The sequence below is a fragment of the Puma concolor genome, chromosome B4, assembly GCF_028749965.1.
Source record: "Puma concolor isolate L17-30 chromosome B4, mPumCon1.1.hap2, whole genome shotgun sequence".
In the NCBI taxonomy this organism is placed as follows: Eukaryota; Metazoa; Chordata; class Mammalia; order Carnivora; family Felidae; genus Puma; species Puma concolor.
In genome coordinates, this window is record NC_141673.1 from 51,544,393 (window position 1) to 51,562,563 (window position 18,171).

The window sequence follows — 18,171 nt, forward strand, 5'->3', positions numbered from 1 at the left end:
TGAAAGAACAAAAAACTCCGTTGCCTATCTAAAATCCCCACATTTGACTGACAGCTGAAATGACATCACTTTCCTGGGCATCACAAGCTCTTTAACAAAAGACAACTGCCCCCTCAGAAGAGACAGAACAGAAATGCATATTTTTATTTTAGTTTATATATTTTTTTGCTTTAGGAAGAGAGTGTGCGTGAGCAGGGAAAGGGGCAGAGAGAGAGGGAGAGAGAATCTTAAGCAGGTTACACGCTCAAGGCAGAGCCTGACGAGGGGCTCAATCTCACAACCATGGGAGCATGACCTGAGTCCAAATTAAGAAAGAGTCCCACACTTAACCGAATGAGCCACCCAGGCGTCCCGGAAATGCATAGGTTTCAAACGTACTGCACACACCCTGTTACCAAATAAAGAGAACGAGCAACCCCCAAAACAGCTGGGGTTTGTTATTACCTTCCTAGCGACCATTCAAAATTCAGCTTCAGCAGCTAGTCCTCGGTTCAATTTTTAGGTCAATCTCAGTATCTCCAGAGGATTTTTTTTCTCTTTACAAACCATTAATTCATATTGGGGGTATACTTCCCTTCTGTTATTAATTTCCTTTCTCATAAAGATATCCTGAAAACAAAACACCTCCAAGCATCTTTGTTCCCAGTGCTTTATTCTTTATTATTTCATCCTTGCTTTTCTGTTCTTCCGGAAGTACTAGTTGCTTCTTTAAGCAACATCTGGATGGAGCCTTTCATCCACCAGGTTCACATCTTCTTGAGCTTTCAGTCCATCCTCTGAAATTTTTTCCAAGTATTTCCCATCACTAACTCTGTTATGTGATGAGTTCCCTTCATCGGCAAAAACTGAGAAAGGCAATTATTAAATGCCTAGTTTCAACTGGCATAAGGACTGACTAGTGGAATTCTATGGAGGTTCCAAGAAACCAGCACATCTCTGCATGTGCGTATGGAGACAAACAGAAGGAATAATACTTTCAAACTGATGAACAACACATGACACCAAACCTCCACAATTGGAAGAAAGATTTATAAGCTGCTATATAAAATCTCCCCCCTTAACTGGAAATAGATTTAAAATGTACTTTTATATGGGGGCGCCTGGGTGGCTCAGTTGGTTAAGCGTCCGACCTCAGCTCAGGTCACAATCTTCCAGTTTGAGAGTTCAAGCCCCACCTCAGGCTCTCTGCTGTCCGCACGGAACCTGCTTCAGATCCTCTGTACCCCTCTCTCTCTGCCCCTCCCGACACTTGCTCGCTCTCTCTGTCTCTGTCTCGCCCTCAAAAAAAAAAAATAAACATTTTTTTAAAAATTACTTTTGGGGCGTCTGGGTGACTTAGTCCGTTAAGCTCAGGTCATGATCTCGTGGTTCATGAATTCAAGCCCCGTGTTGGGCTCTGTGCTGACAGCTCAGAGCCTGGAGACTGCTTCAGATTCTATGTCTCCCTCTCTCTCTGCCCCTCCCCTGCTCACTCTCTGTCTCTCTCTCTTCAAAAGTAAACACTAAAATAAATAAATAATTTTAAAAAGTGCTTTAGTATTATTTGTAAGCAGTTCTTAAGCTTGATGATGTTCAGCACAGATACATTAAAGACAGGATGATAGATCAAGGGTCCTTGGTTGGTTGGATACGTGACTGCCACCTCACTCTATGTGTGTAACTATCGGTGGCTGTTAAGTAGGGTCTAGGCTGTCGGCGGTACCTATATGAAAATACACAGTGGAACTCATCACAGTGCCTAATATTTATTGAGCACTTGCACGTGCTACGCCTTTTATTAAGCCCTTTGCATGCATGATTGTATTTAATCCTTGCAACAACTCTACGTATGAGAAATATATGTATCTAACAACTCTGTGAGAAATGTGCCGCTCTCACCACCTTTCTAGAGATCAGGAAACTAGGTCTTTAAGAGGTCATGTAATTTGCTCAAGAATCCACAGTTAAGCAAGTGATGGGCCGAAATTGGAATCCAAGCCACCCGAATCCAGATCTTGAGCTCCCAACTATTAAAGACCAGGAGAAAATTTTGGTCCCACTGCTCTCCCCTTCCTTAACCTCTCACCTCTTCCATGTCAAAAAAAAAAAAAAAAAAGCGGAAGTCCAGATTAGCTCATCAAAATAGCAGACCCGAAATCTAATTCAAACTCCGGGGATGGAGGGAACAAAGGAGAATAAAGGAAATAATAGAAGGGTCCTTAATCAAAATTCAGCTAATATACTCACTGGATTAGCCAATGGTCCATCTCGCACCAAAACGAGACTGACACAAGTTTCTCCCCTCCATCTACTTTTGGTTAGTCGACTTTGGTTTAGTGTACTTTTGGTTAGTCAACTCTTGAGCAACCTACGAGCTGCTGATTCCAATCACATCAGATGAGAAAGTCACACCGTAGATACTTTCTTCCAGATCTCTCACATGACGCTGTCAGATTTATAAGATATCTTTTTAAAAGTGAAAGAACTTTAAAACAAAATTTAACAACTCAGAAGAATAAAAGGGTAGCAATTTGGCTTTTAGGCCACGTACCTAGTAAATCCAGTCAAAATTATGTCTCTAATACAAGGAAATTGGTAAACGACACTGTTGGAAAGAACTGAACTAACTATAAAGGACAAGCCCATTTCCTATGGAAAATGCAATAATTTATCTCTTCAGTACAAGCTTTCCAGCAAAGAATGGCACTGAAATGAATGCCTTGCTGTGACTGGCTGCATACTCCCCCCGCCCCCAACAGTATACAAGCAAAGAGGAAACACACTGTCTAGAAAAAATACACAATTTCCTTTTATTTCCTCTTCTAAGTAGAACAACTCTTCTCTGGGAACGAAATCAGGGACTAGTAACAATTCGCCACATGACATTTTTCATTCTCACAGCCAATGAAAAATTAGAAATCATGACAGTCAATGAGGATGACCCAGAAAGCAGGGGTTTCTACGGTGGATGCCTCACATGGGGTTCTTCCCCAACATAAAGATCAGATGGCTGGAATCCATATATCCCTCAAATAAGGAAGAATCCACTGAGGAAAAAAAAAAACCACGTAGGTCCTTGGCTGAACCACTGGCTGTGTAAAGATGAGTGGTGGGAAATAAAGCCATAAAAATATGTGGGTATAAACTGGGGAGGGGGTGGGGCCTTAAAGTGCTAGGGCATTTTGTGATTAACTCAGTGGTCATCTGTGCAACTAGAGAAAGCTTCCGAGAAGAGCAGTGACGTGACTACAACCTACAGATGTTATTGGTGAACACTACAGGATACCCCAAAGGTAGAACAGATAAAAGGCAGGAAGACCATTTAAGAGGCAAGATATGGAAACAACCTAAGTGTCCATCTACAGATGAATGTTTAAGGAGATGTCACGAGTGTACACACACACACACACACACACACACACACACACACACACACACAGAATATATGGGACAGAATATTGTTCAACACTGAGAAAGAAGGAAATGTTGCCATTTGCATGGATGGACCTTGAAGGCATTAGGCTAAGTGAAGTAAGTCAGACAGAAACAGACAGATACTGAAAAAGACCTCTTACATGTGGAATCTAAAAACCTAAACTTATAGGAATGAGAGTGGAATAGTTGTTGCCAGGAGTGGAGGATGGGGGAAAGGAGGAAACATTAGTCAAAGGATACAAACTTTCAGTGGCCAATTCTGGGGATCTAGCAAGTGATTATAGTCAACAACACCGTGTTATATGCTTGAAAGTTGTTAAGAGGGTGGATCTTAATTGTTCTTACCACAAAAACAAACCAAAAAAAAGGTAATTATGTGAGGGGGGTGGAGGACTTCACACATGTTACTACAGCAGTCATTCTATAATACGTAAGTAACAAATCATCACTTTGGTTCCCTGAAGTTAACATAATTTTTATATGTCAATTATAGCTCAGGAAAGATGAGAGACCAAAAAGAAGTCACACTTGACAGAAGCTTTTGTGCTCATTAACTGTCATTGTAGTTGCTTACAACTTACTTCACTTTAGCGACCTTAATCTCCTGACTTTAAAGAACTTACGTTTTCTATTATGTTGCATTTTAGAAAGTTTGTATGGGTCTTTCTTATTAATTAGCTCAGGGAGATGCCGTCTCAAAGTTCTGATGCTTAGAAACTGGCAGACCTATATTCAATATGTATGCCAGTACCAACTTAGCCAACCGCGTGCTCACTGGCGTGTAAATGGAAGCAACACTTTTTGACTTCTGAGACTAAGCAGCTTTCTCCTCATTTGTCTAGGAGCCATGAGTGTATGTCAGAAGGCTGAATATCTACCCTGAGGCCACCAAGCTGGAAAAGCCAGGTGTGTGGGTGCTCCTGATGCACCCAGACTTCAAGCCCATCTTGCAAAAGCAAGATGTGAGTAAAGAAGACTCCAGAATCTAGACTCCAAGTGCCTGAGTCAACCCCAGCGGTTTGAGTCTTCCCAGTTGAGGCCCCAGACATCCTAAAGCAGAGACAAGACTTTCAGCTGTGCCCTGCCCATATTCCTGACCCAAAGAATCCATGACCATGATAAAATGGCTTTAAAAAAAAATTATTAAGTTGGGGGATGGTTGACTAATTAGTCAGTAACAGATAACTGGAACCACACGTACAGCAAGAAAGGTGATAAACCCACCGGTTGTGGAGCCCACACTTGGAACATGATACTTAGCTCTGGGTGACCTATTTCAAAAGGTTAATAAACATACTAAGAAGAGAAAAACAAGAATATTCCTTTAGGGGGAAAAAAACCGAAAGGACTGAAGATATTCAGACTAGAAAAGACAACAAAGAATACGCATTAATCGTCTTCAAATACGTGAAGGACTATCATGAATAAAAGTGAAAACAATTACTAGATATCTCTCCTTAGAAGGAAGACCAAGGACAGTGAGCGGAAGCTAGAGGGAGTCAGATAGAAGAATTTTCTAATGTTCAGAGCTTTCCAAGAAGGAAGAGGCAGGCTTAAGAGGTAGTGAGTTCCCTAACACCGAAGATATCAAACAGCCCAGATGATTACCACCCGGTGGGCAGGTTTGGAGCTCATTCATTTATTGACCAGAAGGTTGAATGCAATGCTTTACTTTAAGGTTATACTGCGACACTGAGATGTTTTTAATCTAACGATCATCCCCATTTCCTTGTGCTAAGAAATCTCATCCCAACACATGTTGAGCAGAGGAAAAAAAATACAAGACGAATAAATTAAATGAAAGGCAATACCGCAGTATAAATAGAAAGTGATGTAGAACTCAAGAGGAGAAAGGAATGGCATACCACCAGGAAAATATACTCCGGCATAGAAGCGAAGACACTTTTTAAAACGATGAAGCATGAAGACTAAACCAGGGAAGGGAGAAAAAGAAAGTCAAAGATCCCATCACAGATGATTCCTCGTATGGGGGACGCCTTTATCTTTCTTGAGAAATGGTTTTACTCATGTTTAAGACTTTTCTCCGCTGTCAATGGGAAGACAGACCAGAAGAACATGGGTAGCGCAGCAGCAAAGGGAACAAGGTTTAAGTGGTAAAATTAGCGAAGCTCTTCAGCTATCGCTGAACTTCTGGTCTCAAAAAGATACAGGATCGGTGTTCCTGCAGGATCAAGAGCTTGCATAGAGGCCACTGTCACAAATGTTAGTATGTAAGAAGGACCACTAAGGGAAGCAAAAAAAAAAAAAAAAAAAAAATCTAGAAACTTAAACCTGGTTTCCTAAAACGCCAATGTAAAAAGGAAAACACAAACCACCTAGAAAATGAGATGTGTCCAGAGCAAAGCCATGGAGGAAATTAAAAAAAAAGAAGAAGAAAAAAAAAGAAAACGTTAAAAAGTTATCTCATACACATTTCATCTGAATTTTATCACCATTTGTAATCAACTTCCAAGGTTTCATAATACCCTTTAACCTTAGTTACTCAACCCACCAGAACAAGTCAACTCATTGTTTGTTACTCCCTTTGAAGGAAGAGTGGAGACTCTTTTCATGTTGATAAGAGATAGAAAGAGGAGTCACTCCCAGGAAAGAAAAGCGTTCTGAGTAAACTCCTGGAGCCTCATGGTAAAGAGCAGTGATAATTTGTCGCCTGCCTTAACCCTTTCAAAGATTCATCGAACCAGAAGTTAGAAATACATGTAAGTGATAAAATAAAAGTAATTTTCACTTAAAAAAAAAAAAGTTTTCTTTACAAACACACACACACACACACACACACACACACACAGAGAAATTGTATCTTGTTACTCACCCATTTCCTGGGTCTGCCTCTTGGCCGTTTTTCTCCAGTGGCTTCTGCTTTCTGCAAAATGAAAAAGGAAGTCATATTGTTTCCTACCTGACATGATTTATAAGTGCTGCACCAAGGGATACATTCCAAGCGAGAATGTTCTGGTTTGTGATGAGGCATTGAGATTGTGTTAACAATCTCCCTCTGAATGAAGGCTCATCTTCTTGTCCATGTTTGAGTAGATTCTTCTGGTTTTTCATTGCATGATGTAAAGAGAGATCTATCTATGCAACTCTCACCCTAAAACATTCCCCTGGAGTGATGTCTTCTCTAATGCATGAAAATACTTCTAAAAAGCTATTTGGCTGTCATTTCCATCCACAACAACAACAAAAATACTCCCACATATCCATAATTATATAAAGGAGTATTTTAGAAAGGTAATGTTTCTTAAATGATTTTTTTCCATGTCACAAGTAAAGTTACAAAAATTAATATTGATATGTTGCATAACACTTTACAAAGCATTTCTACCTACATCTAAGCAAAAGCATTTCTACTTTACCAATCAAAAGTAAGTCCAAAGTAAGAATACATAGGCTTCTAATTCAAAACACCAAACGTCTGCTTACTTTTACATAATTTCCTATTCCTTGCCAAAAACAATCACTTGTCCATCAGTTCATTTAAAACAAAGAAAGAAAAAAAAAAACCTGGCAGAAATCATCAATGTTTGTCTCTGAGATAGAAACTGGGAGTGCCAGAAAGCTAAAAGGTTTTTTTTTTTTATTTCTTTTCTTTATAGAAGATTTTTCTGGTATCAGTGGTTTTCACCTTTTGAATCAGATTTCATCGTAATCTATAAAGTAATTTCCCTCTGTTTTTGACCTCTACTCCAATCCCCCAATACACCAAAAGATACATACAAATGCACCTGTGCACCCACACCCATATGCAATTTACATCTTCTGTATAAACGTATATTTATACTTTTCAAGATAAAGAAAACGTAGCGCACCTTGTTCTATATATAAGAATCATCCCAAGGCTATACAAGCACAAAAATACAGGTAACCTAAGCCAGGATAACTTGTTTTGTATTCTACTTTTGTTACCTGAGTTAGCAGCCAGTAGCTACTTGGTATAATAATACTAAAATGCTCCATTATAACTGTCTACACTGCCAAGTGAGAGTCTCCTCTTTCTCTCTTCCATCTGCCTTGTAAAAATAGATGCAGATAGAGGATGGAAGGATAGACAGACAGACAGACAGACAGGCAGGCAGACAGGCAGGCAAAATACTCCACAAGATTTCTCACAAATGGTATCCCCCTAACCTGGCATTACTATCCAACAGGTCCTAGGCATTAACCCAAATTCTGCATGATTAGCATAATGTTAGTTCACATTTATTTATTTTTTTTTTCAACGTTTATTTATTTTTGGGACAGAGAGAGACAGAGCATGAACGGGGGAGGGGCAGAGAGAGAGGGAGACACAGAATCAGAAACAGGCTCCAGGCTCTGAGCCATCAGCCCAGAGCCTGACACGGGGCTCGAACTCACGGACCGTGAGATCGTGACCTGGCTGAAGTCGGACGCTTAACCGACTGCACCACCCAGGCGCCCCATCACATTTATTGAGCATTTAAAATGCCCTAGGCACTGGGCTAAGTCATTCACGTGTGTTATTTTAAGCTTTATAACAGTCTTATAAGGTAAGTATTATTATTTCCCTTATTTTACAGATGAGCAACTACGTCTTAGATAGTTGTGAAAGGTAACCCACAAAACTGATAAATAGCACACCTGGGATTTGAACCCAGTTCTGCTCATCTCTAAAGGCTGGGTTCTCCCCTCCTAAAACTATTACCTCTCCCCAGCATATAGGCATTCTATACCATACGGAGATATTTTCATCAACTAAAATTGTCACTGACTCAGCTAATTTCCCTGAACAGAAGGAAACTTAGTAGCTATAGGAGCTCAGTCTAACCATCAGGTTTGGGCACTGTGAATCAATCGTTTACTACCTGTGAATGACTCCACAAAGGAATCATTTATTGTCAAAGGTTAGTGTCACTGTCCTACCTTTGGTCGTAAGGGCAATGAATTAACTTAAATGAAAGCCAGGAGTGCCCAGTGAATCACACCCTCTTTCTGAGTGTTGTCTTAGGGAGAGAGGGAGTTGTCTTAAGAGGAACACAGACGCTACTTGGGAAAGCTTAGATTCAAATCCCTGCTCTGCCATTTAGCTTTATGACTTTGGGCAGGTCCCTGAAAACCTTAATTCGGTTTCATGTGTGAAATGGAGATAATGCCTCCTGGGAGGAGTGAAGTGCCCACCATAAATGAGGTGCTCAATAAATGCTCTTTCACGCCTAACAAGATGGAACTCTTCAAGGGAAAGTTTTCCTTCAAGTTAGTCCAATCTCAAAGAAGGTTCAGTCAATGCAAATATTCCATTACACCCATCTGTCACCTTTAGAATGAAGCTTTTAAGAAACCCTTTGGCTAGTACATAGTGAGTTATACGAGTACAAAATTCCCTAATACAGAAGCAGTGTCTGATTTAATCTTTGGGATCAACTGTGAGACTGCACAGTTTACCCAGTAGCCAATTACACAAATATGGAAGATAGAAATCCTTTTTCATGGGCATGGGGATGGTAGGTGGGGTTAAGAGGAGGAGGCTATTGACCTTAAAGGCTAACAGGGCTACACCAGGCTTTCTTGGTGCAGTTGTTACGTTTCAGGGGCCACGATGTGATCCGGGCGTATCTAAAATCTGCTGAAGAGAAGGTTGTTTTCACAAAGGGTTTCACTGCATTTCCAAGTCACAGAAAGCAAATCTCTCAAAGAGAGAGAGAGAAAGCCCTGCAAGTAAGAGGACTTTAAAATGAGCATCTCATTTACAAAAAGCCTATTCAAAAATAAAATTCGCACCATTAGCTAAAGGGCAAAATATCACAATTATCACTTGGACTTGTTAAAAGCAGACTTGCTCCTTGGTCTTCAGGCCAGTGTTACATGTAAACTGAAACCCTCTTCTGAGTCTACATCTAGAAGAAACACATTAGCTGTGCTGTGTGGCGTCGATCTGGGAGGTTCCCATTGTTCTTTAAGACCCACACTATTTAATCATTCTGATCAACCTTCACAAAGGCTGCAAAACAAGTTAGGATTTTGGTCTGTAAACCAGCACAGATCCAGGATTTTTACACGTAGGAAAACACTGGCTTTAACTTTTCTCCTGTGTTGAATGCCCTTCGGAATATTATTTTTCAATAGAAGACCAACAAAACCTTCCAGGGGCTTGTTTTGTTTTTAACACGTCAGCCTGTCCAATACTGTGGGAGTATATATTTGGTTTCCCTTCACCAGGGTGGAATTTGGTTCTATGCTACAAACCCATGTATAATTGAGACAGTAACTTGTTCTAAGCATTTACAACTTGTGGGGGGTGGGGGGGGTGGGCTGGGGGTTGGGGAGAGAGGCTGGGAATCCTGAATGTGTAAGAACAGAGATTTCAGACTACACGATCATACTAACATTTGCAACTACCACATCATAACTTGTTAAAAGTGTTACTTATTCCTTGCTTGTTTTCATATTTTCGCTTAAAAAAAAAAGCTTGGAGGCAGAACTGTATACTTAACTTTACATAATATGCTTAGAAGCAAGTTCATGAAGGTTGGAAGAATGTTATGTGGGAAACACAATTTTTTCTTTTCCTAAGAAGCCTGGTACTCCAGGCCCTAACATGGACTCCGCATTAAAATCATCATCATCGTCATCAAAAAAGGAAACTCGCCTAACAAATAGAACTCTTAAACACGGAAAGAGTGCTTAGCATTAGTGCCTGGTGCACAAGATGTGCTCACTACGTATTTACTGAATGAAGAACAAGGAAAGAAAACCTGGTGTTCCGATCACATGTGTGTCTTATTTCCCTCCTGCCATCAGAATTCTGCAGATTGGTCGGAACTTCAGAAGGCATTTCATCTAGCCCCTTCATTGAACAAAGAAGAAGAGTGGATGTGTTCTAATCTCCAAAGACACAGCCCTGTGGGTTTTGGGGGCCAGACGTTTGGGGATATCCGCTGCGGTAGGCACACGTTTCGAATCCCTTTATAAGCTTGTCTTATAAAGACAAAAGCTTGTCTCCAAAGAGAGAGCTTGTCTCCAAAGGGTTTCTTGAAACCTAGCTTCTAACCTGCATTTCAAGTTGCTGGAGATAACATGACCTACCCTATAGCAAATAGTTCCCAAAATATCTGACAGCACATAGCAGTGGAAAGATCATAAGCTTTCGAATGAGACTTGAATTCAGGCCCAGATTCCACCGTTTTCTAGAATTGAACATTAGAACTAGAATAGAACATTACATCTTGGAATCAGAGCTTTCTCATTTGTGAAATGAAGGCCATAAGATCTACGTCAGAGGCTTAAGGAGCTAATATCTACGCAAAGTGCCTGACAACAGCTACAACATTTAGTAGGGACTCAAATGTAGTTTCTTCTCTCCCTCCATATTTTCAAGTGTTACCCTTAAAGAGAATTCCTCCCAAACTCTGTAAGTTTCCAGTGTGATTTTCTGAACATTACCCTACTCAAATAAGACAGCTATGACTTCCCCTGTTTCACAAAATGAAAGATTAAGCAAACCGCCCATGTTCAGAAGTAGTGGAACCGAGTGAGGCCCAATCTGATTTCAAGGCAATAAAAGGGCTGTTCTTCTGGGAGATACTTCATATAAAATAAAATCACCATGGGCAAATAAAAACAAACAAAAAAAAACCTCCTAGGGTGAAAACCAAATGAGTAATTAAAAGTAAAACATTTCCAAGTTTCCTATAAATACATAGACAAGAGCTGAGATGGGGAACCAAGAGAATTGTCCAATTCTGGCTTCTCAGTCAAATTTAGATAGCTATTAATTTTGGTTACTTTAAATACTCTCATCACATTTTATACTTCTGTGATAAGGCATGAAAGTCCAAACCCCCTCCCCCCAAATCAATCAGTGCCTCTGCACACAGATTTTTAAAAAAGGCCAGAAAAATATTTGGGCATAAAAATACAATTAGAAGGAAAACAAAGAAAATATTTGGGCATAGTACCTTGTTTTGTTTTCACGGGTCTTTATATATACACTTTTAAGACAAAGACCTGCAGATCAAGCACATATGGAACCAGCTATCCAATGTCTAGAAAGTCACATTACATTTCGTTCAGTTGTTCTTTGAAATATATAAACAGTGCAGATCAATGTGCACTGGCATGAAAATCAACCGGACCAGTCAATCAGACTAAGCATTGAGTAGTTCTCATTTTACTTCTCTGATAATCCAATTCTATGGGTTTCCAAATGTTAAATGCAACCATCTTTAGTCTTACAAAGATGCTACAAGTTTGCCTTCACTACATTTTTTACAGCAGGAAATATAAGTAAGTTCTGTCACCCATTGTAGTTCATGCTTTCATGCTTTTACTCAAGGAAGCCCTTATTGTCAACTCTCATGTCATTATTTACACATGCCTGTCTTCACCTATACAAACACCAAATCAAAGCCAAGGCCAAAATGACAGGAAAAGCTATTTCCAAAGGTTGAGTCTCCTCCTTTTAAACCATCGCTCTACTTCTTTTGTAATCGGAAAAATCAATAGTAATGATACAAGAGTTCGCAGGGGTTACCTTCTGAGCAAACTGCCCCTTACATTAACTTGGGGAAAAGAAAATGATGCTGCTACTCCTCTCTAAGTCAATCAGAAGATGCCGATCAAAATTGTTCAGTGTCTTAAAACAAGAGAGGACAAAGCAACAGTCCAAAATAAAATCAGTTTTCAGCCTTTTTCTCCTGATTAGAAGAACAAAAACTCATAACTGAAACTTCCAGAGTCCACGATCGTGAGGTTCATTGTCCCACCCTGGGGCCAAGCTATGCGGTTCCAAGGTGAGCTCTGAAAACTGCAGGTGGTGAGCTAACGAGACAAGATGGGCTTGAATGATTTACCTGACAGGCTCCATCTATTCTCAAGAAAGAACTGAAAACACAACAGAATGCCAATCTGGTATGCTCTATCTTCTTAGCAGAATGATTTGTTGAGACTTTGAGATAATAATGAGCCACGGTTGTGGGTCAGTCAAAGCAATGGAGAGCTCTTGATGAAAAAGTTCAGAAAGAATGATAGCTTCCAGAAAATTAGAACCATGGGTCCCTTGAAATAAAGTTACTTCATAAGAGAATTCAAATGTATCTGAATCTCCCATATTTGGATCATAATCTATGACTCAAAGGCATTGCCAGATAGAATTTATTGATGCAAAGTGAAGTGGAAAAAAAAGTGAGTCGATTGTTTAGATAAATGAGCATATAATACCAAGAAAATGGAGACAACAATTAGGTTTTACTTGATTCCACCTGTCTGGATACATTTGTATACTCACAGAGGGCCCTGAATCTCCTGAATGGAAATTGTCTGCCCATTCAAACACAGAGGAATCAAACTAAGGCATACTAGTAACACAGAAACCATAGGCTGGAATTGTATGACAACTTCTAGTACCCAGCTTTCCCTGACTTACCTATAATGACGCCTTTGATTACTCTCTTCAGTTGGGCCTATTATATTGTGAAAAAAAATCTTGTCCTCACTCAGCATCTATGCTCTGACAGTCATCTGAAATGGTGAATAAAACCTACATTCTCTCATCACAAAACCTGTGCTTGGTGTTGGTAATCATTTATGAAAAATCAGCCACATTTCTAAGAATGCAATTTGAAAAAAGCACAGATCTTCCTTCACAGTATCCAATCCACTCCAGGCCTTTTTTGTACAAGCAAATGGAAGATATCAATTAAATGTTTACCTGAACACATTACTTGAAGTACACATACGTTACCTAGTTGAATGATACTTTCATTCTGCGCCTCATTCTTTAGCTCTGGTCATTATACCTAAAGTCAAAGGGAAGTTCAAGCTAATCTAGGACACTATGCAGTGGGGCTGTCTCTCACCTGAGATCTTTTTATATGCAATTTCCTTCTATTAAAGTTTAATTCAATCTCAGAAAAAGAAAGTGTTTTCTTGAAAGTACCCAAATGAGAATTGCCTTGAGGCTTACAGATGAACTTGACTTATGACCTTAAACACTGGAAAATGAGTGACAGCCCCTCCAGTATTCTCTCATGATCACAAACCCACAGCAAAAACCCTAAACATACAGGAGATTATACCTTTCTCTTCTCTAAACATGCAAAATGTGAAAATACAAAGAAAGTATTTCCATCCAGCACAAACATGAGAGGAAAACGAAGCAAAAATTAAGAGACAACTGGCCACAGTTATATCTCACACTAAAACATAAATAAAAGGGTCAAGACAGACACGCGCGCGCACACACACACACACACACACACACACACACACACAAATTATTTATTCAGGAAAACATTAACTTCTGATTTCTTTTATTAAGATAACAATATGAAACTGGTGCCGGGACACATTTTGAGCACTCAGATTGGAGTTCTCAGCAACGATTACAATTGCTACATGATGGTCATCCATGGGAATTTGTCATAATGGAATAGAAGCAGATTGAAGAATCATTATTGTCTCTTCCACAAGTTCCAAGCATAACAAATTGTATCTTTATAAATGTTTGTTTTACATATTATACAAATCAATTTTATATTGACTATGGCCTGAAATTAAAGTGATGGCTAATTTAGGAGTTGTCCACTTGGGTCTTGCCACGTTCAGCGTGCATTGTCAAGTTTCACATTGCTAATTTCCCAACAAGCAGTTTTGTTTTCAAATGCCCCAAGGCCAGTTACTGAGTCCAAACACAAACTTTGTAAGTAAAGAAACCCAAGCAACAAGAAATTTTAAACACACAACATCATCAGGATTCCAGCGTCCACTGTATCTTCTCTAATTTTAGAGCTCTGTCCTCTTACATGCTTACCAGTTTTGTTTTCTCTTTTTCATTTGGATGAGTCTCAGTTTGCACGAGAATACCCAATTTATTAATCATAGGAGACTTCTTATATCTACTGTGGTCAGTCTAGCAGGATATGTTTATCTTACATGTTACGAACAATAGAACTTTTTCGAAAAAAAGATTGCTTTTCAAAATCCTAATAAACATGTCTTCTCAGAATACAATACATGTCTGATAAACAAATATACTTTGAAAATCATGCTTACATAGGGTAGTAGCAAACTCAATAAATACTGGGTTGAAAGTGAAAATACCTTAAGTTTACACATGCCATGAACAATTCATCAATGTCATTCATTATTTTGCCAAGTATTATCTTCTCCAAATGAAGCGTAATTTATAAAACTGAAGAAACAGAACAGTCATGTTATGGGCAAATATATTTACTCATTTTTACTAGAAGGGCCTTTTACAACAGAACTGTGTGAAAAATAATTTTACCTGGATGAATGAAAGATTTCAGGGAAAGATTTCTCTGGGAAAAAGAAAACCTACTTCTGTTTTAGAAGTTGTAACAATGTACACATATAATGTACACATTTACATGAAGAAGCATCAGAAAGATAAGCAGCCTAGTGGGATCATCTGTAAACGCCTATTATTAAAAGGACTGAAAATCAATCAAATCTTACTTGGGAGGAGACCAAGTTTTTTGTTATTTTGCTTTAGGTAGCCAATTAGACCCAAGTCTCAGCTTTCCTTTTATCAATAAAGATTTTGCTAGTCAGTGGTAAACTTTTCAAGATGAAGGGAAGGAGACAGAAGTATCTCTTTACTCATTCAGAAAAAAAATGTACTAAGGTGAAATCGGAAAGATATGGTTCATTTTCCCTTTTTTTTTTGTCTTAAATTTCAAATAAATTATTTATGATGAGATATACAGATTTCTTCCTGGGAGATGCTGTAATGATGCATTTTTCAGAGCAATTACGTCAGACTTACAATGTTTGTTCGCTACCTACCAAGACACTCCTTCGCCATTTCATTACAGTAAAATTCAGTTAGGTAAACCCCACACTTTACACAGCATTTAAAAAACTCCTTTGTCAAATTAGCCCATGTTACCTAACTTAATAGACCAGGTAATAATGTAACAAATAGGAAATATTCCTGTTAGAAATATCAGATTATGTACTGTCAGTTCTAAATGACAAGGTAACTTAGAGCTACTTCAAAGTTTATTGACCAAATGTGAGTCACAATTAAGTTTTCCCTCTGTGAAGCAGTTATATTTAAATACATTAGATATCTGCTCCTTCACGTCAGCTCTGCTCAAGATTGTTAAAATGAAACAGACAAGAACTCATAGTTACTCCCTAAATAACTTTATATGTATCACTGGTTGCTATGGCAGTTTACAACACTGAAAACTATCACATATAATATGGTTAGTGCCCAGTCACAGAGAAAACCACACAAAACCTTAATCCCCAAAGATGATCATACAGTCGTTTTTAACAAATACTGTACAACATACACTCAAATCTACTAAAAAGATGTATCAAAATTTCCTTCTGAATTTTGAACCTTTGTTTTCAACTAATATACAAACCTACAAATAAAATACAGAAACCTTTTTTGATTTATTTGTAAAGCTAAAAAAAAAACACAAAACAAAACAAAGTGAGTTTCAGATTACCTTCACTTCTCTGTACACGCATTGACCCTGAGATATTTCCTCTTTGCTAGCTCAAATACAACCAACACGAAGATATGTTAAACTTCAGTTTAAAATTTATAAATAAAAACACTGTAAGTTATACTTCACTGGTTTCTATCCTGCCCCCAAAATATACAATGAATGATTCACATACTTGTATAAAAGAATTCTCATTGTCCCATTTAGAGCATTTCTATATCACCTGATGGAAAGGCATTTTGAGAGATTACGATCTATGCAACAAGCAGCATACTTGACCATCACATTTACATATGTAAAACTCATGAAAATTGTTTTCCAGTATTCCACAATTGGATCTACTTCTAATTACCATTTGGCAAAGTACTTAACTTCATAGAAGGATTTGGTTTTGCAGTAATCATGTAAATGAGCACAAAGTAAATTCATCTTTATTATTTTTGAAGGAAATTGCAAACATCACCCCCAAGCAAATCCTATAGTTCTGATTTATTTTTAACTATTTCACAGCTGGTGCAAATCTTAACTGTCTTTCTCCACTCCCCCTCCGCACCCTCTCACCCCTGTTTTGAGCTTCGTATTCTTTGGTAATTGTTAAGAACAGCATCTTCATAAACTTTTTATGCTAAGCAATTGCTTAGAAATCGAACTCTGCTGAGAAATAGCACAGTTGGAAGATGAGTCTTGGGTTACCCAGTTGGGACAAATCCTTAGGCTTGCATCTAGAATGGGAAAATTACAGGGAAGCTCATGTGGTCATGGAGAAGGTGGAGAGACTTGACTTGAGAAATCTCACCTTTTGAGCTGCTTTGGAGGGACTCTTGTTTTTGCTGCCTTTGGGTCTTCCCCTGGGTCTCTTAGGAGAGGGCTCACCGGCTGGCTCCTAAGTGTGGGGGGGAAAAAATGCTGTTGTGGAAGAATGTCTGAAAGAAATTGACCCTGACTCTAGAGTTATATTTTCTGCACGTGCTGCTCAAAAGCACTGTTGGAACACATTCAGCAAGAGCATAAATGGAATGATGATGGTACTGAGCTTACAGAAAGAGGAAATAACTCTACTTTTAATCCAAGGGTTCAAAAAGGAAATTCTGTTTTGCCTGTGAAAAGTAGGGTCTGTTTCAACTCCAGAAGGTAACAAAGGCCGACAAGGTTGCAGGTTCTAGAGAGAAAGTTACACGTTTTTAAGGTGTAAAATTTGAATGGTCATGCATTTGGCAACTTACAAATATTTTACACGAATGCTACTATCTGTTGTGCTAGGATTTCAAACAACAGAAGTATGAAGCTAACAGCGTAAGTATTTCAACGATCTTCCATATTGAAAAGATGGTTTTTAATCATCTCTGTATATCCGCATTGCAGATCAATTGTGACTCAATCAACACATTGAGTGAAGCACTGGAACAATTATCCAAGATCTTCAACTCAAAATAGCTCCGTTCCCCCTAAAATTTCCAAATAATTATGGTAAATCTGTTGTGGGAGGTTTTGCTTGAATTATCTAGATAATTGCTTCAATTCTCCACTTCCTTTTGGAGTTGGAGGCATGGTCTCCAGTCTACATTTAAATATCTTTTGACAAAAATAATCATTTTCTCCAAAAGTTGCTTTGCAGAAAACTCTTATGGAAGGGGTGGACTGGAGAAAACTAAAAGAGGGGAAAAATGAGGAAGACTGGAAGTGTCTGGGAGGGAGAAATTGAAACTATCAATAGGTTTAGCAAAACTTTAAATGGCTTCTATGCCAAGTAGTAAATACTCAAGTGGTTAAGAGAATGCGGTGATTAATATTCCAGATCCTAAATATTTATCCAGTGAATCATCAATTTACATTTCATTCAGATTCGGTGATTAAATGGGACTAATTAACTTAAAACCATGAAAGTCTTCAACGAAAATTCGCATCCTGTTTAGAGAATCTGGGGACGGTTCCCTGCAAGCTTCTGTGGGACCACTAACGCCAGTGGGCACATCCGGAGCAAACACACCGGAGACACATTTTTCTTTCTTTGTGAACTCTGCCTTAACTCAAAGGTAAAACCTCCAATCGCCTCCAGAACCCACTGCAATTTCTTTTGGATTATTTTTTGGAGATGGGAGATAGAGTCAGAGGGAGCTGGGTGGCGGGTAGGAAACAAGAGGGGGGGGGGGGGAAGGGCAGAGACTTCCTGGGAGGTGTAAAACAGGATCCTCACCCGGTTTAAAGTGTCGCTTGGGCAAAGCGGGAAAACTCAGGGCTTCTAGATTGGCTTGTTTCCTTTGATGATTTCAAAAAGGTACAACCCTTTCAGTTTTTC

The 18,171-nt window shown here is 38.9% G+C and overlaps 1 protein-coding gene across 2 annotated transcripts in view; it reads right to left on the reverse strand.

Annotated features, from left to right (window-relative positions):
• The window catches only part of HMGA2 (high mobility group AT-hook 2), a 142,169-nt gene that overhangs the window by 121,659 nt on the left and 2,339 nt on the right, over window positions 1-18,171 (reverse strand). Inside the window, exons 2-3 of one of the 2 annotated variants that reach the window (XM_086712880.1) lie at window positions 16,672-16,758; window positions 6,248-6,298 (exon numbers count right to left, since the gene is read on the reverse strand). In XM_086712880.1, coding sequence (XP_086569006.1) covers window positions 6,248-6,298; window positions 16,672-16,758 — 138 coding nt within the window. The remainder of the gene's footprint in view (window positions 1-6,247; window positions 6,299-16,671; window positions 16,759-18,171) is intronic. The other variant, XM_086712881.1, reaches the window with a different exon arrangement.